The 21,985-nt window shown below is 43.1% G+C and overlaps 1 protein-coding gene across 1 annotated transcript; it reads left to right on the forward strand.

Annotated features, from left to right (window-relative positions):
* Positions 1 to 242: 242 nt before the first annotated feature.
* Positions 243 to 13,969, forward strand: LOC114708896 (sulfotransferase 1C1). Its single transcript, XM_028892452.2, has 7 exons — positions 243 to 508; positions 2,305 to 2,433; positions 5,186 to 5,283; positions 10,522 to 10,648; positions 12,011 to 12,105; positions 13,079 to 13,259; positions 13,480 to 13,969. The coding sequence occupies exons 1-7, from the start codon at positions 337 to 339 to the stop codon at positions 13,590 to 13,592; spliced, it is 915 nt and encodes a 304-aa protein (XP_028748285.1). The 5' UTR covers positions 243 to 336; the 3' UTR covers positions 13,593 to 13,969.
* Positions 13,970 to 21,985: the final 8,016 nt, after the last annotated feature.

Genomic DNA, 21,985 nt, shown 5'->3' on the forward strand with positions numbered 1-21,985 from the left:
GCTCAGACCTCACAGGAAGCTGTGGGCTGTGGCACAAGCCCATGTCTCTGCCTGTCTCTCAGGCCTCAGACAGGCTGTCTCCAAGGAATGCACACAAAATGGCAGATTGCTCCAGGGTTATCTTCCTTCCTGGTAGCTGTCCCATAGAGATGTCCGTTCCTTCAAACCAAGCTGTTTCAAATGTCCCACATACCCACGGTTTTACTTTTCTTGCTACATGAACACAAAACATGTGAATCGCTTTTCTGCTCACCTGAGAGAATCAAAGTTAAGCCCAAGTATTAGAAGTAACATAAATTCGCCTTCCTACAGAATCTGTCAAGTCCCCATCCCAAGATGTCCTCGGAAGAAATGAAAAACCTCCACCTGGACGAACGGCACCTGCAGCCAGAAACCAAAGAAGTGAATGGGATCCTCATGTCCAAGATGATAAGTGATAATTGGGACAAAATCTGGAACTTCCAAGCAAAGCCTGACGACCTCCTCATTGCGACCTATGCAAAGGCAGGTGGGTGCAAGGAGTGGCAGCAGGCATCCTGATTAAAAGAGGAAGTGTAGGGCTTCAGCTAGGCAAGTCCCTGGCGGCTCGAGGGGGAAATCCAAACTCATAAGTGTCCATGCCCCAGCCACAGGGTTCTCCTTTAATTAGGCTATTGAAAGAAAGACAGAGATGGACCAAACATCACAAGCCCCCAAAGACTCTAGGAAATAAAATGGAAATGCTTAGGGTAAATCCCACCAGCCAGGCCACCCCTCTCTCTTCACTTCTCCAGCACCTAAACTGCTCCTCGTGGCCTAGATTGGCATGGACTTGGGCACTTGCAGCCAGGTAGCCGTGCTGAGAGGCCCATGCGCATCCACTGAGGGAGAGATGGAGAAGGAGGTATCAGTTGTTAGATCCTAGTGAATGAAGAGGGGTTTATGGGGAAGGGGTCCCAAAGACAAAGAATGGCATGGGCCTGGGCAGAGGGGAGCACTAAGGGGCATCCCCCTTGGGAAGACAGCAGTGAGTGTCTAGCAGTGCCCAACCCCCCCTATTTGCTTTCATAATCCCACACAATGTGACAAAGTTAATAGTTTGGACATTTGACTTAGTTAAGAGGGATTCTGACAACAAGATACAGCTGGATATCAAATGCCTTTCTGTCCCTAGGCATTGAGTTCCATATTAGTTTTCATCTCCACCTTTCTTGCTCATGGGCCAACATTGAGCTTAGACGTTTCCAAGCAGAGCTTCCAGTTGCTATAGGCTCTCCCTTTCTGTCTGGTTTTCACTGGACATGTGGCTTCCCAGCTAAGTTCCCCATATCTGAAACTTAAGCCTGTACATCTCCTTAGAGCAGAGATTTTTCCATCAGTCCACCTTGAAAATCATGCAGTCACCTGCAAGGCCTCTGTGCAATGGTCCCAAACATAAACACACGCTGTCTCCCTCCTTCCCTCTCTCTCTGACTTTGTTGCATCATTTCTCTCAGCACCTCTCAGCCTCTCATGAACCTTCCATATACTCCCAGGTGTGTAACACACCTGCACTGGTCCCCTCGCGAGAATACTTCCTTCTTAGGGCAGGTGATATTCTATTCTTATATCCATTCTTCATGCCAAAGCTACCATAGTTCTACTCTCACTGGCCTTTCAGCAGTGAGTGAGCAACCTTCCTGTACACTCCTCCAGCACATCCCCCTCCCTCATTCTTGCCTTCCTTCTGGCTGTGTGTATGCCTCATGTATTGGGTTTATCTGAGAGTAATAGAGACATCATAAGTAGTGACTGGATTCTGGTGCAAGACTGAAAACTGTGACCTTTCACTCAAGTAGCTAATTACCTAACTAAAATGGGAGGATCTCTTAATTAGGAAGAGAAGAGGGGATGGCAGGCAGGCAAGAAGCAGTCTTTGTTCTGTCTCCTCCAAAAGGGACCATCAGCTTGTTAGAGCAGATGCATTGGCTAACTCATCTGTGCATCAATGCACATTTGCCTGACTCCATATTTATTCAGTCAAACTCAATTTATGTGGGGGGGGGAATGCTTTGCTGAATGCTAGGGAGAAAGAAAACAGAGAGGCCATGAGGAAGTATACACTACAAGCACATGGTAACAATGAGCACAGAGGACCACTAGTGTTTAGAGGAGCCCCCTCCCCCACTCCAGCAAAAATACACTGAGTGTGCAGATAATGTAACAGATGAGTAGATTCTACCCAGAACCCAGCAAACCTGAATGTAGCTGAGTATATGTGTGATGATTAAATAGAATTGAATTGTGCCATGAGTGGGTAGAACTGAAAATAATGGCTGCTTCTAGGTACCACCTGGACACAGGAAATTGTGGACATGATCCAAAATGATGGGGATGTGCAAAAGTGCCAGCGGGCCAACACCTTTGACCGCCACCCTTTCCTCGAGTGGACTTTGCCTCCACCCCTCAACTCGGGTAAGGTCCCCCAACTGGGATGCAGCAGACTGTGATCACTGTGCAGTATCAATTTTTACCCCAGAGTAATATCATTTCTACAGTCTTCCTTCTAGAAAGCACTTTCAAACAGAAACAGAAAGGAGTATGGTGAAAGTAGCTGAGGTCAACAAACATAATTCCTGTCCTAAAAATGCATGACTTGGTAGCAGAAGGCACACATCCTATGGTGTGCAAGCATCTGGAGTGCTCTGCATGTGTCACAGCTCAGTGAAGGCATGGGCTGTAGTTTGGAACATATATGTCCCCAAAGTCTGAAAGTTAAATACTTGCTCCCACAGGAAGGCACTAGGGAGAAGCAGTGGAGCCTCAGGTAGTCTTGGAACTCGCTCTGCAGACCAGGCTAGCCTTGAATTCAGAGAGCCTTGAACTCAGAGATCTTCCTGCCTCTGCCCCCCAAGTGCTAGGCTTAAAGATATGTGCCTGTTTGCTGGGGCTTCCAAATCAGTGGGTGTAGAGATCTGGTTGGCTTCTAATAGCCTCTCCAGAAACATGGAAGGAGTTGCAGTAGGTCCTTGTAAAACTTCACTAACATTAGACAAATTTGTGAGCTTCTGTGCAGAATTGCAGAGACCATTTATCAGAGTCCAGCACTAGGTGCAGAGAGTCCTCTTACCTTGGGCAGTGTTGGGATCCTGTTGAGGTCCGGTAGAAGGGAAGGCAGCTTCCAGAATCAAGGTGTCCTCAGAGGCTATGTATGGATTACCCTGCTTCCCTCCAGATCCTCTGTCTCTCTCTTCTCTCTCTTCTGAGGTAGAGAGAGTTTGTAGCTGCTGGCAGTCAATCTCAGGTAGGCTGGTGAGTGTAAAAACACTGAGGAAAGAAATTAAACCTTGGGGTTTCTCAGAGGAGGAGGAGTTTTGATTTTTCCAGTTATAAAGATCACTGGTAGAAAAGGGAACATAGACCATAAATGGAGCCACATCACCTGTAGCATCCCTTATGAAGGGAGCCAAGGATCCATAGAGGGAACTGAGATGGGGATTGGTCTATACCTGGGTCCTGTGAGGATGAGTGAGTCAGGAAGCCTTGGATACAGTTGAGAGTGGGGAGGTAGGGCATAGGAGGACCCACTGCAGGTGTGGGAAAAGCTAAGGACAGAGTCAGGGCCAATGGGTCCAGAAGGAGTCACAGGTGGGACATAGGGTGGCTGTGAAAACTCAGGGTCAGGGGTCCTCTGACACTTTGGGAGGCTTTTTCTCCTGTACTGCTAACATCCTCTGGATCCCATGTGTGTTGCCCTCTAGCATCCAGGAAGGTTGTGTTCCCAGGCTATCCAGCTATGCTTAAATGTAGGGAAACTGATCCTGGTCTTCTTAGAATGATAGACTGAACCCTGGCAGCAACTTCAATGTTGCATGACACAATTATCAATTCATCCCACACCAAAGGCTGACCAATCCAATTTGCAAAGTGAACAGAGAGTTCCCTTGGAGAAGTGGACTCCACACTCTGATTCTCATGCTATGAAACCTAATTTAAAGTTTTGTAACATGCATTCCAAGGTGGAGGTTGAGAGCATCAATGAGGTTCAGTTTTCCATGTCTGCCTATAATTGGAAATGGTTAATGGAGGCATAAAAACACAGGCAAGGGACAGAGACAATAGAAATGAATCCAACAAATATAGAGCACAGATTGGTGGCCACCAAGACAAACCAGATCCTGTGGATTTGTGGTGCTGTTCTGGCCACAACCTGAACTCAGGTATTCTTACACTGTTGCCAGCTTTTTTCATGTATCCCCTGATTGGCTCCCCAGACCTACCGAAAACCTGAAACCCTGGTTTATGTTACTTACAGAGATTCTCGAATACAGGTACACAGGAAGACTCCTTCAAAAATTTTAGGGGGCAATTTGGCAGGAGGTAGTCAATTTCTGGACCTAAAGAACATCTTCTCAGTGGCCTCTCTAGGACTAACAGCCCTTACTTTTTCCTAGGTAGGAGGCACTCACCTTAGGGGCCAGGAGTCTTCTCGGGGATTTTTTTGGAACCTCCAAATGTTATGGGTTTTAAAGAAAGGAAACATCTGAGAGGCCCAAACAAATAAAATTATATGGAGCCTTTATTCACCACCAGTGGGGGCTGTCCCAGACAGAGTGGTGGTAGGAGACAGCTACAACCTCCAATTTGTTCAAGTTTTTAAAGGCAAAAACTTCAGTTGTGATGTATACAGAAGGCACCTATGGACAGCTGCAGCAAGCAAGCTTTGTTTACAGAAGTGGAGAGATAGCAGTTCAGTGGTCTGGCATTTCTCATAGCCTTGAGGTCAGGGACACATTGTTTAAGAATTTATGGCTGGTCCAGAGACCAGATTACTCAACATAGTGTTAGCACTAAGTATTCTTAGGAACAGTTTCACAAGATGGCATAACTTTAGTTCAGAGCCCACTACACAATAAATAAGAAGTTTCAATGATTAACCCTTTCCTCAGCCCATCTTCAGTTTCCTGACATGAAATCTAAGTTTAGGTAAAGGACAAGAGGTTTGCATAATTAAGGGGCTCTGTTTAAGGTGTAGTTCCACCCATCACTGTGTAGGATCCTCTAGGACGAACTGGAAAGCTGCCATCAGGAGGGAGACACAACCCTTATATATGTGAGACCACAGAGTCAGTCATTTGGCCAATACAATTTCCAGTGTTTAACACAACAGGGGATCCACCTAGCTGGGGAGAAACATCTGGCTGAACAGTGTGGTCTTATTTCCTAGGTCTGGATCTGGCTAACAAAATGCCTTCACCTCGAACCCTGAAGACTCATCTGCCTGTTCAGATGCTGCCACCTTCCTTCTGGAAAGAAAACTCAAAGGTAAGAACAGCCCAGTTTTACTCATTAAAACAGAAGCAACCAGTGGAAAGTGTAAGGCAGGTACTGTCATTACTCCAAGGCCCACACACTCCTTTCCGCACCCCCCCCCTTTCCTTCAGAATATGATTGCCGGGTACCATTGGAAGTTTTCACATGTACCAGCTAACCCATGCTAAAAGAGAGAAGCCAATGAAACCAAGCAAGGGTTTCTGCTTGAAGGTGGACTTTTAATTTGGAACCTCTATGAAGCAGGGACCAAGAAGGACTTAAACAAGAATGCAGTCTGTCTGGGGAAACGTGCATGGGAAAAGTAGAACAAGACAGTGAACTTGGGGATCTTTGGGGTCCTGCAAAGAAGAGGCCAGGAGGGTTCTCAAAACACAGGCTGCAGTGCAGCTGCGGGTGATATTATTTTTTTTATTTTAAAAAAAAAATTTTACTCATTTTACATACCAACCACAGATTGCCCACTCATCTCTCCTCCTACTCCCCCCAATCTCCTTCCCCCCTTCCTAACCTTCCCCCCCATTCCCTCCTCTGACTCCCCCAGAGCCTCCTCCCTGATTCCTAGCCTTCCCCCCATCCCCTCCTCCAAAAGCGTAAGGGCTGCCATGGGGAGTCATCAAAGCCTGGTACAATCAGTTGAGGCAGGTCCAAGCCCCTCCCCCCTGCAGGCAATATTCAACCAAGCTGTTAAGAGTCCCACTAAAGCCAACTATCAGAGGGCCTTACCTGCCTCACGGTCCTGTTGTGCCTTGTCCTTAGCCAAGAGCATCCTTTTGGATGCTGTGGGATAATGCTTTTATACACTGGTTTAATAAAACGCTGATTGATCAGTAGCCAGGAATGTGGGACTCCAAGATTATTGGAGAGAAAGGACACATTTAGTTAAAGTGAAGCTGTTGCTTAGGTGGTGGATGTTTGGCACTGGTAGCCCTCTGATGCCCTGGGATCTGGCAGCCTGAACCGATAATGTTTCTTAAGGAAACGATATTGTCTGCTATTCTCCTGGCATTCAAGCACCTGAGTAGTGTGTTATGGGGTTAGAGACTCACAATGTCTCCATTCTCTCTCTAGGGACCTTGCCATTCGATCTAAAGCAGCTGTAAGAATGAAGCTGCTAGCCAGCTGTAGTGGTGCACACCTTCAACCCCAGCCCTTAGGAGGCAAAGGCAGGTGGATCTCTCTGAGTTCAAAGCCAGCTAGGTTCATATAGTGAGTTCCAGGACAGCCTGAACTATATAGTGAGACCCTGTGTGGTAGTTTGAATGTAATTGGCCACCTAGGGAGTGGTGTTATTAGAAGGTGTGGCTTTGTTGGAGTGGGTATGGCCTTGTGGGAGGAAGTGTGTTCACTGTGGGAGTGGGCTCTGAGGTTTCCTATGCTCAAGATACAGCCCAGTGCCCCTGAAAGATGTAGGACTCTCAACTATTTCTCCAGCACCACGTCTGCCTGCATGCCACCATGCTCCCTGGCATGATGATAATGGACTGAACCTCTGAAACTGTAAGCTGCCTCAATTAAATATTTTCCTTATAAGAGTTGCTGTGGTCATGGTGTCTCTTCACAGCAATAAAAACCTTAACTAAGACACCCTATCTTCATAAAAATGAGAGAGAGAGACAGAGAGACTGCTGCAGTGGGGTGTGGCCTGGGTAGCAGGCAGCTCTGGATTCTCACAAGTTCCCACAGATAGATATCTTCTTTTATTGCAAGTTACTTTTGCTGCTGAAAAACCAATAATCAATCTTTCTTTCTTTCCTTTTCTTCCCCTTCTTTCCTTCCTTTCTTCCTTCCTTGCTTTGTTGGTTTTTGAGACAGGGTTTCTCCATGTAACAGTCCTGGCTGTCCTGGAAATCATTCTATAGACCAGACTGGCCTGGAACTCACAAAGATCCATCTGCCTCCAACTCCTGGGTGCTGGGATTAAAGGCTTGTGCCACCACCACCCAGCGATGATTCTGTTCTTGGTTACCACATGATACTGTTGAAGTGAGGTTCTTTCTAGGGACTCCTAGTTTCATGAATGAAGAAGTTTAAGAACAGATTCAAATGGCAGCTCAAGGGCAATTTTACTGGTGTTTAAAAGAAAATCCCTAGGGAAGGCAAACTGTAAATATTGTCCTCGGCCTGGAAGAAGAGAATGGAGAGGCGGGGATGGGGGCGGGGTGCAGCGCGCTGTTTGAGTTAAGCATGGAGACCAGCTTAACAAGCGGCCACATGGCAGGGGTGAAGGGAACATTAGAGAAAGAGTGAAAAGGCCTAAAGTACCTGAGAGGCATACTTGGGCTCTGGCCAGGATCCCAAAGAGAAAAAGAGAGAAAAAGGGAAAAAGTCACCGCCTGACTCAGAAGGACACGCAGGCCCAGCAGAGACACACGGTAGATCTAAACTGACTGTTCTTTGTGGCAGGAATTCTGGGAAAGAAAAGTGACTCTTTTTTTTTTTTTTTTTTTTTGAGACAGGGTTTCTCTGTGTAGCCCTAGCTACCCTGGAACTTGCTCTGTAGACCAGGCTGGCCTTGAACTCATAAAGATTTGCCTGCCTCTGCCTCCCAAGTGCTGGGATTAAAGGCGTGCGCCACCACCGCCTGGTTGATTTAAGTGAATCTTAAGTCCTGGATTCACTCTTAAGGGAGGTAGCAAGGGCATGTTTCTCACCCAGGGGTAGAGTCCACTCTTTATACAAGAAAGCTACAGCTCTCCCTTAACGGGTTTTCAGTGCTACTGTAATATATTATTGCCAAACCTTGTAGACCCAGTGTCAGAAGAGACATAGACACCTGCCTAATCATAACACTAACACCTTTTTGTAAAATCAGTCTTCTAAATACTGCAAGCTTCTGGATGGCAGCCCCTCTCATTATCCACTCAGATGTGAGCAGTAAACGACTTCAGAGACCTTTGTCTAAGCTTTTCGTTTTATGATGGTATTGTAGGCATAACGATGTGGCTACTCACAATCTGTATCCTAGGCAATAGAACTTGGGGATGTTACTATTGCCAAATAGGTCTTGTGGGTCTGATTAAGATGTAGTAAGCAGTCTAAATTATCTGGGACCTACATTTCACCAGAGGTCTTTGTAAAAGAAGCAAGCAGAAATAGGAGATGAAGCAAGTGAAGAACGAAGAAGGGGTGATTCTAGGAAAGGGTCAGCAGCTCAGAAGCACAGGTGATCTCCAATGCTGGAAGCAATGAGGAAATGAATTTTCATTTAGAGTCAACAAAAGGAACCTACCCTGCTGACCACTTCACTTTAGTCCCATGAAACATGTCCTCCGGGAATCTAAGATAATGCATATAACTTTTTCAGCCACTATATATATGATAATTTTCTTACAGCACCAACAAGAATCTAATACAAGTTATCAGACTCTTCAAAAATTATATTTGATTTTGGATTCCTTATTGTAAGTACTCTTGCATATATTCCCTGTGCCTGAGACTTCTCTTGTGTCTAGTCTCTTGAGTCTTGAATATCATACTCAATATAGAAATAGAGCATGCAAAATAGGGGCTGAAGATTAAATCAGGAAGCACTTGTTTGGCAGATGTGAGCCCCTGAGATGTAATATATATATATATATATATATATATATATATATATATATATATATATATATGATAATGAGACTGTAGTTGCCTCACACTGTTTGGGTTCCTAAGTATTTTCATGAACATTGGAGAGAAATCCAGTGGCAAGGAAGGGAGCAGAGAGACAGTCATGCAGGACTGAGAGTAATGGAGGAAATGCACTTGGGAAAGCACGCATTCAGGTAATTCACCGGAAGGAACACAAGCGAGTGGGACACTGGACGCAAGTGCTTGAGAAGACACTAAGATGCTTATAACAGACGAGAAGCTTTGCAGTGCTACTTACAACAAAATACGGGGCACAAGCTACTGGTGATGCGAGGAGAGGGTTAGTTTGGTTCATGGTTCTGGAGGTTCATGTTCAAGGTTGGGCAGTGCTCTGGATTGAGCCTCTAGTAAGAGCAACGCCATGGTGGGAATGGAGTCCAAAGTGAGAAGTTGAATCTCAAAGTAGAAATGAAAGATGGCGAGAGTGGGAAAGAGGGAGTTGGGGAGAACAGTAAACAGGGAGAGGGAAGGAAAGATCCACAATATCTTTGGAGGGTGTACCCCCAGTGTCTTAAGACCCTCTCTGTAAGCCCTGTCTCTAAAATGTCTCTAGTACCTCCTTGTAGCACTACCCTGGAGATCAGGTCTACAGCTGGCTATTTGGGGAATGCTTTTCATATCAAACCATAGCAATATCCTCCTCCCCCATCACTGCTGCAAACATATACAGCGACACGCTAGAATGGGAGCCAGGAGGTAAGAAAAGGAAGGGGACAGATAGCAAGACAAGGGGTCACCTCTCCTTTGTTAGAGCATACCATCATCTTCCTCACACAAAGATGCCCTCATAAATCTCTCCAAGGTGGGGGGACTTAATACTGCCACAAGAGGATAAAAAGCAGGGAAGACAATTCATCTGTGAGATTGGCATTATCTTATAGAGAAGACACTGGCTGGCTCATAGCCTTAGCTTCTCCCATCCTGTAGCCCATTTAGACTCTTCAATCAAAAGCTAGGGAGGACTTTCTTCTATATGGTGAAAACCACCATGCTCTGTGGTCTGAATGTTCTGTTCTCCAAATTAATATATTGAAATTTTAACTCCCATAGTGATGGGATTCAGAAGTAGGTCTTTAGTGATCATGTTATGAAAGTGGGGCCTCATGAACAGGGTTGAGACCTTTATTAAAGATGGCCATCTGTGAGGAAGTGAGCCAATAAATCTGCTGACATCTCTATCTTCAATTCTTCAGACTCCTAAACTGTGAGAAATTAGTTTCTGTTGTTTATAAGGCACCCAGTCTGCAGAAAAATTTGTTATGACTGGACCAAGGCACCACAGGTATCGTCCTTATTCCCCAAGTTAGTTTAGGGTAACAGCAATATTTATCACACAAACCACACTTTTAAGACAAAAAGGATATACTTAGAAATAATGTTAATGTTATAGCTATAAATCAGAATGGTTTGTGAACATATTAGAAAAGGTGGTCATGTTGATCATAAAAACACATGCACTCCCCAGTTCCTCCAATAAGTTAGCATGCAATATGCAATATACTTTCCAAGAACGAAAGTAATCCATATTGAATGATGATATTTTCTGTGTTGTTTTCTCTCTGCCTCCCACTCCCTTTGCTGAAAAAAAAAAACTAGATTATCTATGTGGCCAGAAATGCCAAGGACTGCCTGGTATCTTATTACCATTTCTCAAGAATGAATAAAATGCTGCCTGACCCTGGGACATGGGAAGAATATGTTGAAACATTCAAAGCTGGAAACGGTGAGTGAAAGAAAACTGTGCCTTTCTACTTCCTAACCCATGTGCTGACAACAGACAGGATTTTCAGTAGATATTTGCATCCCTTAAAGTCATTCAAGGAAGTAGATGATAACTCTGACTAGGTCATCTCTGAAGATTTTGACAAAGACTATTGACAGTTGCGAGCAGAAGTTGGGGAAGCCATCAAGGGCTAGTAGAGGTTTATGGTGTGTACCAGCTCCTGGAGCTATCAGAGGGACCCTTACTGGGAACTTAAAGCCTTGACAGTGGCAGCAGGAAACCACAGTGAGCCAACAGGAAGTATACTAAGGAAACAAGTGCAGCATCCTCCTGTCTCCAAAAGCCTTCCAGCACCTCTTTGAACAAAGTCCAAATGTAAGCTGAGTTCCACTTGCTGGGCAGGGTAGGCAGAGCCAGCAAAAGATGGCTAGCATACTTCTCATCACTCACCATCACAGAGCAAAGTTGTCCAGATACTTGGTAGTAAGAGATTTTCCCAAGTCTTTTCAAAACCATACTATGAGTTTATATATATATATATATATATATATATATATATATACATATATATATATATACATATATATATATGTGTGTGTGTGTGTGTGTGTGTGTGTGTACACATACACATCTTAACACTAATCTATGTGCCATGTGATAATGTAACAAAAAGTAAAAGTTTTGAACTCAGTTGTAATTTCACCCTTCATAGCAGAGAAAGTTGAATGATGGGAGTAAAAAACAAGGAATTCAGAATGTATTTTATCATTTTCCTCAATACTCTTACAAAAGCAAGAGGGGGCACAAAATCTAAGAGCCAGAGGCAGTGCATGATACAAGGGAACAGTGTCTTTTGACCAAAGCAGAGGAGCTGCATATGTACCCCAATTGTGAGAGTATTCACAAGCCCCATGAAAGCCCAAGCCATACCAAATTCTAGCATAAAGAGAAGAGTTGGAAACAAAATTCTTCCCCTAACAAATGAGCTACTGGGGATTGTTGGTGAAAGAGTAAGGGTCAGTTGTCTCTAAGAGTATAGTGTCTGAGAAGTCTACCATTCTCCAGTGGAAGACAACACATCCAAAAATTTTGGGTAGTACAAATTGGCCTTGATGGGAATAAAAAGACACAAAGTTCAGTGGGAATAGAAGGAGGAACACATCTAATAAGACATGGGGGAGAGGGGTAAGAAATTCTTGTATGGGTATGTGTATGTAAAAAAAACTCTTCTGCAGGTAAGAATTCCATTTAGGATCTTTGCATTTCATTTGTATTTATTAATTGTTCTCTTTTATTTGGTGCATCCATCCTCATTTGATGAGTTCTAAGGTGACAGTGATATTCCACCTCTTTCCTCCTCAGTGTTGTGGGGCTCCTGGTATGACCATGTAAAGGGATGGTGGGATGTGAAAGACCAACACCGCATTCTCTACCTCTTCTATGAAGACATGAAAGAGGTGAGGGCCGTGTGACCTCCACTGGGTCTTCCCACATCCTCAGATCCAGATAGCTCAGTGACACCCTGGGATGTGAGCTTGCCTGCAGGAGATCCTTGAAGACATTCTCTAGTTTTATCTTTCCTCCTCAGAAACCAGAACAAGTTTTATAGTCAAATCAATGGATTAGATTCTGACACCCCCAAGCCATGTTTCATTATCTACAAAATAATTTGTTGTCTCACAAAGTGACTATAGGTTTATTCAGTTATAATTGTAGAGTGCACATAGTTATATTTTAAAAGTTTAGATCCCTTCTCCCTCTTCTACACCCCTGACATCCATATTTAATTGAGGTCTTGTCCATGTGAACACTAGCAGGATTAGATACATAGAGTGGGATATTGAATAGACTCCTCTCTCTGTTTCACTGTGAATGAGTAGACCACAGGTCTACCCTCAAAATCCTGTGGATCAGTGTGCTCAAGTTACAAATCCAACTCCTATACCAAAGTCCAATGTGATTTAACCAGAAGCTTAGCTCCTTGGCTTTCATCAGAATGAGGCAAGCAGCAAAGTGTTCACATTCCTGAGTCAAATTGATAATCTTTGTTCATTCCCTTATTAGAGTTCTGATAACTCACAATTCCCTTTTTCTGACTGTTATAGTCAATAAACCAAAACTAATCACACAAACCAACATGGCCTCTGTTTTATATGTCGTCACACAATCCTTGACACCCAGGATATACCTCAGTTCCTATTTCAAGGTTCCAGGTGCTGTCTGTGGAGACATTTGTCCCCTGCTACAAGTTACACTCCTAGAGGGCAGGAGCAGAACCTGAGACAGTCAGTGCCCTGCACTAAAACTACTTAAGATAAATTTCAATTGGCACCTTGACACATCCTTTCCAAAATATTGTCTATACTGACTAAACAGCATCTCCAATGGAAAACCATATTTATTTATTTTGTATAACTATTCCACATACAGGACCCAAAGAGGGAAATTGAGAAGATAGTAAAATTCCTTGAAAAAGACATATCAGAGGAAGTTCTAAATAAAATCATCCATCATACCTCCTTTGATGTAATGAAGCAAAACCCAATGGCCAACTATACCACTCTACCCACCAGCATCATGGACCACTCAATCTCTCCTTTCATGAGGAAAGGTAGGTGAAATTGACATCCTGAGGTGCCAAATAAATCTCTTAGTCCTATAGTTGACTTATATTTTCCACTGATGTCTCATGCTACCTGACTTGCTTTGCTAATAGCTGTAGAGTTGGAGAGGTGACTTGTGTACCTGTTCATCTTGGTGCAGGTCCTAGGGATGTATAATCACTCCCCGTCTGTACCTACAGCAATCTCTGAGATTTCATTTTGTTTCAGGGATGCCTGGAGACTGGAAGAACTACTTTACTGTGGCACAAAGTGAGGATTTTGATGAAGACTACCGGAAGAAGATGGCAGGGAGCACTATTACTTTCCGCACAGAGATCTGAGAGCAATGGAGTTGGGGGAGGGGACTAGATTTTCTGACTATTTTTTTTAGCCATTTTAAGCCTCATGTTAAAATATATTTAACACCTATTCCTGAGCTGTTGCCCAATTCTGTAGGTCCTATCATACTATGTCATCAAAATGTAGCCAAACCCTGTATAGAACAATTTCTGTTACAGCATGTGATTGTTCTTAGTGACACCTACCACACAACCATGTACTTTAATGTTTTTAGGCAAAACACATGAATAGACATACATGAGAAAAGGATATCAACATATGAGAGTAAATAAGAAAAGCAAAGAGTAAGAAGTGAGCACTGAGCATAAATGGAAGGATAGTAGTTTTCTTATCAACTGTCTTTGTTGTACAACACTGTAACAAGACACCTAGTTAGTTTATAAAGAATAAAAAATATTTCTTACCATTCTGAAGGCTTGTGACTAAAGTGAAAGGACCCACATCGGCAAGACCCTTCTTATTGCATCCTGCCATGATGGAATATGGAAGAAGGGGGGGAGGGTCAAATTCATGCTTTTGTCAAGAACCTGTGATAACTAGCTCATTCCCGTGATCATGTGCTTACACCTCCGAACTCCATTGCACTGATGATTCAGTTTCCAATACATGAGCATTGGGACACATTCAAACCACAGCAGTAACCAAGAATGAGACTGCCCCCTCCAAGATCCATAGACTATCTAACAAAAACTCCAACATTAGGCATGAAAAGCTGCCTTTTAAGTTGTCAAGGTTGTCCAACAAATTCCTAAAAATGTTACCTTCAGTTGCCTCTCAGAGGTAGAATTTAAGTTCTTGTTGCTGGGGATACCATGCACTTTGGACCAGGCACACATCTCAGAGAATCTGAGTTGGATCTACCTTCAAGTTCATACCCTGAGGACTAGCTTTGATGGTACCAGAAGGTACCATGTGATTTTCCAAAGAGGGAATTAACCATTAGTCCTACCCAGCTATGATACCTACGTACCACAACCACTACCACAACCATGGCACTATAATCCAGAGCATGCAATAGAAGCATGCATAACTTAATGGTAACTAATAGCTCTCTATTTGGACTTAAAATCGTTCAACAAGAGGGAAATCCTGCCTGGGACTGGAAACTTAGCCAAATACCCAAGGCTCATGAATTCATGGATCTTGGAGGAGGACCTGAGGTCTTCAGTGTTGAAATACCACAGCTGCCAAGGAATCAAATTGGTGAAGAAGGGTATCAAACTGATCTGAAATTTCTTTAAGGTTTTCTGAGAGCTGGAGAGACAGAGAAGCTAACTGATAGAAAACAAACAAACAAAACCAAACAGGCCCACTGTTTCCATTCCAGATTCTGAAGACTGCCAAGTCCAGAGTAGCAAGAGGAGGGATGAGTTAGAGAAGGCCTATAATCTGGGCAAAATGCATGAGTATTGAGGAGCAAACAGTAAGGTGAGGGAGCCTTTATAGCTGCCAGTAGCAGCAGAGTTGGGTGTTAATAGCGAGGGTGGTTAAGTGTTTGATGAGAGCAGGGAAGGTAGGTCCCCAGCAATACTGAGAACCAATGAAGACTCAGAAAGACTGAAATGGAGAAGGCCAGTAAGGTTAGTAGTACCAGGAGGGCACCGTCTGTTTTTGTGCAGCAAAGGTGGTAATGGTAAAGCTGTATTGGTTAGATTGGAGGGAAGCAACGGGAGGAGACACAGGAGAGTCAAGTCAATGAATACATGAGATGGCCTATGAAGTAAGCTTTTTCTGGACTGGCAAAGTCCTTTGAGCAGACATCGGGTGGAACAGGGATTATGAGGGTTTCAGGGAACAGACAGATCTAACTGTATGTTTCTAACTGGCAAGACGGTGTGAGGCAGAACACAAATAGCCATGTTGAGCTGAGCCAAGGCCATATCCTATGCATGGGCAGTATTTTTTTTTTAACCAAGAAAGAGAATCATTAGGTAGGAATAGTTGTCCAAATAACATATCATATGGACTGAGGACTGTTAAAGAAACATACTTATCATTTTAGGCTTGGATATACTTTCTTGTTTGGTGTTTATGACCATGGAGGTGGAAAAATCAGTCACTTTGCTGTCGCTATTGTGGTGGTGGTGGTGGTTGTTGTCAAGGCCGGCTGATGATCTGATCCTCAGGGGCCACTTGAGCATGGGAGGAACCTCTTGCTCCTCTAGTCTTTCTCTTTCCAGTTAGTCCCTCTATGTGAGGATCAGTCAAAGGCCTTGCTTTATCATTGTTTCACTTGGAAGTGTGGAGGGAATCTTTCCCTGTGTTGACCCTCTTGTTTGGAGATGGGACAAAGGGTAGAATTCACCAGTTGGGGTCTCCATGGCCTCTCTGAATAAAATAATGGATGATGCCATGTGATTAAAAAAACGTTTAAAGAAAATGTCCCACAGTACCCTGGGACCTGGTTAACCAATTAATCCCCTTTAATATTCTTTTTTAATCCATTTTGACCACATTAGTATAGGCCACAAAATATGGTTATTGAACACCCAGAAGATCAATTACACCAATCTAGCACATTTAACTAGCATATAAAATTTTTAAAACTAGTCACTTTAAATAGACTTGGATTAAATATAATAGCCAGTCCTTATAATTGTTGCCTTTTGACCTTAAAAACTTTAATACCATTGATATCATCTCTAAGTCTCATTCCTTGTGTGTGTTAGATAATTTATTCAGGCCTTTATAACTTGAATAAGCTTCCTCATTCTGGAAATGTCCAGAAAGCTCAATCTTTATAAAAACAAACAAAAAAAACAAAAACCTTTTACTAAAACAATTTAAATGTTTTCGTTTTAATACTTGTTACTTATTGGTTTTCTTTTTCAATACCACGAAACATAATACATTAACAAATAAATTTGTCATCTATCCTGAGAATGTTCTCCCAGGGCAGGGAATGAACTAAGCGATGTCTATCCCTTTCTCAGCAGTCCCACTATAAGGTCTTGTCTATAGAGAAGGGCACTGGGCAAGCTCTTTAAGAATTCTGGGCTTCTAGCATGTATTTGCTCCAGTTGTATGACTGGGTATGTGCTAGGAGACAAACACATCCTAACACTGAACCCTCACTAAGACTTTCCATCGCTGCTACATTTACCCAAGGAAGTTCTGACATTTGTATTCATTCCTGTGGGCCATCTTCTGGTCCAGGTTTCAGCCAAATAAACATACTGCTGACATCACTTCTAATACTCCAAACTATTACATTCAATGTACATAGTGAATTCCTGTCAATATTTTCATTCCAATCTAACTTTATGTTCCTCTCACCATTGTCCCATATCCTTAGTACTTACCTTGTATCTGTTCCCACAGTTTTGTTCATAACAATTAGAAAACAAGTGGTTCTTTTAAGTTTAGCACACCTCTTCATGGGTCACACATAATTTATATTACGGGGTCTGAAAGTATGATAATGTAACTATTAGTCTAAAATAATGATGGGTCATGGGTGGGTACTTGGAAGAATAATCATTGCTTCCCAAGATGACTGCCTTAAGTGATGTGGGGGTTATCATTTTTCCTCAGTCAATGCAGGGTTAATTTCTCCAAGTGGCTGGATAGGTTGTTTCTACTGGCAAATAATATCAGAATTTAGGTAGTCAATGTCCCTAGCTCCATCAAAGTCTTTCTACGTCATCCTAATTCAATTTACTGTGTAAATTTCTTCTGGGTTGGTGTTCTCACTTTAACAGACACCCTATTGAGGCTTGAAGTTCATTGTCATTGAATCATTTGAACAAAGAAATTCTGTGGCCAGCTTCCCATAATACCAACTCTGCAGGCAAGAGGGCCTCTCTCAGAAAAACATAGCTTGCAGGTAAATTTATGTGCATCTTGAGATAAGAGTTTATATCCTGGAACTCATTTTAGGAGTGAGCAGCTAAAATTATGCTTATTACTTGGCAGAAACAGTTTAAAATATCATATGTATGACAATACAGACTGTTGCTTTGTACAATATTTGATTAACATAGACAGTGCCCATGCTTTTCTACTGCCAAATCAAGTCATGGACTATTGCCATTCTTTTTACTACTATAAATAGATTTGTGAGTATCTTATGTTTAACCACTTTAGAGAGTTGATTTCAGACAAATGAATCGATCAGAAATTTATCCTGAAGCTTGTATTTCTCCAATAGATAAGTAGAGAAGTAGAAGCGATAATCCATGCACCCATGTATGCACACATATGCACATAGGAACACAGTGGTTCACACAATTACAGAGGAAGGAAAGTCCAAAATCTACAGTTTATGTTCCAGTTTCAGTCTACAGGCCAGCAGACTTCATAGCACTAAGAATAGTGAAAAGCCATGGGGGGTGGGGGGGGAGAAGTGCTAGGATGTGACTTGCTAGTATAGCACTTGTCTAGCAGGCATAGGGTCCTATGTTTGATTCTGATGACTGAAAAATCAGGTAAGAGTTAATCAAGGGAGTGTTAGTCTTTCAGAATAGCTAATTATTTCAGGGATTCAGCTGATCAGATAAAGCCCACCCATATTACATAGGGTAATCTGCTTTACTCAATCTACCAATTTAAATATTAATCACATCCAGACTCTACCCTCACAGAAATAGCCAAAGTAATATTTGACCAAATATTCAAGTACTCCATGGTCCAGTTAATTTGCCATTGAAAATTAGCCATAATAAACAAGAAGTCTTAAATTAAAAAAAAAAAACACTAATTTTTAACATCTTACATTCCAGAAACTTCCATGGTCATATTCTTTCTTTTTAAATTTTTTTTCATTTTGCATACCAACCACAGTTCCCTCTTCCATCCCTCCTCCAGCTCCCCAACCTCTGCCACCTACCCCAAACGCCCCCCCATCCACTCCTCCAAAAGGGTAAGGCTTCCCAAGGGGAGTCAACAAAGCCTGGTACATTCATTTGAAGCAGGACCAAGCCCTTTCCCCTGTATCAAGGCTGAGCAAGGTATCCCTCCATACAGAATGGGCTTCAAAAACCCAGTTCATGCACCAAAGATAGATCCTAATCCCATTGCCAGGGTCCTCTCAAACAGACCAAGCTACACAACTGTCTCCCACAGGCAGAGGGCCTAGTCCAGTCCCATGTAGGCTCCACAGCTACCAGTCTAGAGTCTGTGAGTTCCCACGAGCTTGGTTCAGTTGTCTCTGTAGATTTCCACATCATGATCTTGACACCCCTTGCTCATAGAATCCCTTCTCCCTCTCTCTTTGGCTGGACTCCCGGAGCTTGACCTGGTGCTTGACTGTGGATCTCTGCATCTGCTTCCATCAGCTACTGGATGAAGGCTCTGTGATGACAGTTAGGGTAGTCACCAATCTGATTACAGGGAAAGACCAGTTCAGGCACCCTCTCCACTATTGCTAGGAGTCCTAGCTGGGGTCATCCTTCTGGATTCCTGGGAATTTTCTAACACCAGGTTTCTCCCTAAGCCTATAAGGGCTCCCTCTATCAAGATATCTCTTTCATTGCTCTCCCCCTCCATCCCACTGCCAGCTCAACCATCCCATTCCCTTACATTCAGATTCCCTCCCCTCTAGTGCCCCACCAACCCCCAGTTTACCCAGGAGGTCTCATCTATTTCCCCTTCCCATGGTGATCCATGCATTTCTGTTTCTCTTAGGGTCCTCTTTGTTACCTAGCTTCTGGAGCTCTAGGTTGTAGTCTGATTGTCCTTTGCTTTATATCTAGTATCTACTTATGAGTGAGAACATACCATGTTTGTCTTTCTGAATCTGGGTTACCTCACTCAGGATGATATTTTTCTAGTTCCATCCACTTGCCTGCAAATTTCATGATGTCATTTTTTTTTTTAGCTGAGTAATATTCCATTGTGCAAATGTACCATATTTTCTTTATTCATTCTTTAGTTGAGGGACATTTAGGTTGTTTTCAGGTTCTGGCTATTACAAATAATGCTGCTATGAACATAGCTGAGCAATTGTCCTTGTGGTATGATTGAGCATCCCTTAGGTATATGCCCAAAAGTGGTATCATAGAATCTTGAGGAAGATTGATTCCCAATTTTCTGAGAAACTGCCATACTGATTTCCAAAGTGGCTGTACAAGTTTGCACTCCCACCAACAGTGGAGGAGTGTTCCCCTTGCTCCACATCCTCTCCAACATAAGCTGTCACTTGTGGTTTTGATGTTAGCCCTTCTGAGAGGTGTAAGATGGTATCTCAGTGTCATTTTGATTTGCATTTCCCTGATGACTAAGGATATTGAACAATTCCTTAAATGTCTTTCATCTATTTGATATTCTTCTGTTGATAATTCTCTGTTTAGATGTGTATAATATTTTTAATTGGACTGTGTGGTTTTTTGATGTCTAGTTTCTTGAGTTCTTTATATATTTTGGAGATCAGTCCTCTGTCAGATGTGGGGTTGGTGAAGATCTTTTTGTATTCTGTAGGCTGTCATTTTGTCTTATTTGCTGTGTCCTTTGCTTTAGAGAAGCTTCTCAGTTTCAGGAGGTCCTATTTATTTATTGATTGTTGCTCTTAGTGTCTGTGCTACTGGTGTTATATTTAGGAATTGGTCTCCTGTGCCAATGTGTTCAAGGCTACATTACACTTTCTCTTCTATCAGGTTCAGTACAGCTGGATTTATGTTGAGGTCTTTGAGCCACTTGGACTTGAGTTTTGTGCATGGCGATAGATATGGATCTTTTTGCAGTCTTCCACATGTTGACATCCAGTTATGCCAGCCATGTTCATATTCTAAGTTTGGTAATAAGCACTCCAGAAGAGTTTGGTTGCCTCTCTGACCTTTTCTAGCCTCAGTTCTGCTTTATTAATATGTACTTATTCTGTAACAGTTTGCTCCATGTTGAAATAGTCCACCCTGATGGGGAACTTGTGATATTTCATTTGTGCACCCAATAAAGCTATCTGAAGATTAGGAAAAAGCCAGCCACTATATTAAATATAGAAGTCAGGTAATGGTAACACACACCTTTAATCCTAGCATTTGTGTTCAAGGCCACACTGAGAACATAATCCAGCACTAATCATGGAGGTCTGTACAGACAGACAGGAAGTGATAGAGCTGGGCAGAAAGAGAAAGTGATGTAGTTGGGCAGAGAGGCAGCAAGAGGGCAGGGACAGAAAGTCATATAGGTGAGGGTATACAGGAAGTAGGTCTCTCTTGAGCTGAGGATTTGCTAGTGGGTAAGAACATGGCTGAAGTCTTTCTGCTTCTGTGATCTCTCAGTTTTCACCCCAATATCTGGTTCTGGGTTTTTTATTAATACGACCGTTGAGCCCATTGTGGGCACAAACCTATGACCCTTAGATTAAGGATCCCATGCTCTACCAACTGAGCTAGCTGGGCTTGGTAGCTGATACACACAATTTTCAAAGTAAAGGAACAGTCTGCTGATAATCTTCAAACAGGTGACCGGATCCTGTCACTAAAATCACAGGAATAGAAAGGCGCCTAGCGCCGCCTTGTGAGTCACCTGGCCAGAGAGTGAATGATTGACTCACATGCTGCATGAGCTGCCTGGTCTACAGGCACTGGGGCTGCTGTATGCAGCTAGGCACCTGAGCAGGGGTCAGGCCCTTCCTGGGGAGTTTGGGCTGTGGGGCTCTGCAGGGCAGAGAAACTCACCAGCAGCCACCCTTGTACTTTAGGGTTTGGTTATGCAAGTAGCCCCAGTTGGGATATGAGGAGCTCAAATCCATGTGGTTGGGACCCAGTGGCTCTAGAGCGCTAGCATGGTTGACCTGCAGTGAGCACACAAGTCTCTGAGCCAACCTGCTGCCACTGTTCCAGAGGCTGCGGGCAGAAGCTGCAGGGAATGTGGGTCTTTTTGTCACATGGGTGCCACTTATTAGGATCAATCCACATAAGTTCTATTAAATGGGTAACAGAATTTACTAAGATATAAATTGAAGAAACACATTTATGATTACTGAATGGAGTGGATAGCACAAGTTGTCCTCTGATCTGAGCAGGAGCAAATCCACTCGTAGGCAGGAGTAGGGAGAAGGGGCATGTGACCCTTCTCCCTTTCCTTATAAGAGGTCACATACAATGGCAGGAAGCACTCCCTCATTTGGGCCTTAAAGCCCAAGGTCATGGGCCGATCAAACACCACTACAGAAACTCATTAAAACACAAGAAGCAACAACTCAAAGAATTCAGGAAGTCCCTGAAACATATCAGATGTACAAAGATCCTCTCTGTTCAGGGTTATATGAGCAATAAGAACTGCTCAAATTACCTACAAGGTATCCAGAGACCTTCTGGGTTGCAGCTATGTCATGCATGCTGGCATTGGCTTTCAGTGATGTAACTGAAAGTTTGAGTTGCCCATGTTCCTGTAAGTAAAACAAATAAACTCATTGGTCCATCATGTTGGATAT

Source organism: Peromyscus leucopus, chromosome 16_21 (assembly GCF_004664715.2).
Source record: "Peromyscus leucopus breed LL Stock chromosome 16_21, UCI_PerLeu_2.1, whole genome shotgun sequence".
In the NCBI taxonomy this organism is placed as follows: Eukaryota; Metazoa; Chordata; class Mammalia; order Rodentia; family Cricetidae; genus Peromyscus; species Peromyscus leucopus.

What these genes read in the sequence shown, in the direction of transcription:
- LOC114708896 (XM_028892452.2), top strand. Translation starts at nt 337, where the DNA reads ATGTCCTCGGAAGAAATGAAAAACCTCCACCTGGACGAACGGCACCTG. An exon ending in TCTGGAAAGAAAACTCAAAG is followed by an intron (nt 5,284 to 10,521) that starts GTAAGAACAGCC and finishes AAAAAAAACTAG; the next exon opens with ATTATCTATGTGGCCAGAAA. An exon ending in TCTATGAAGACATGAAAGAG is followed by an intron (nt 12,106 to 13,078) that starts GTGAGGGCCGTG and finishes TTCCACATACAG; the next exon opens with GACCCAAAGAGGGAAATTGA.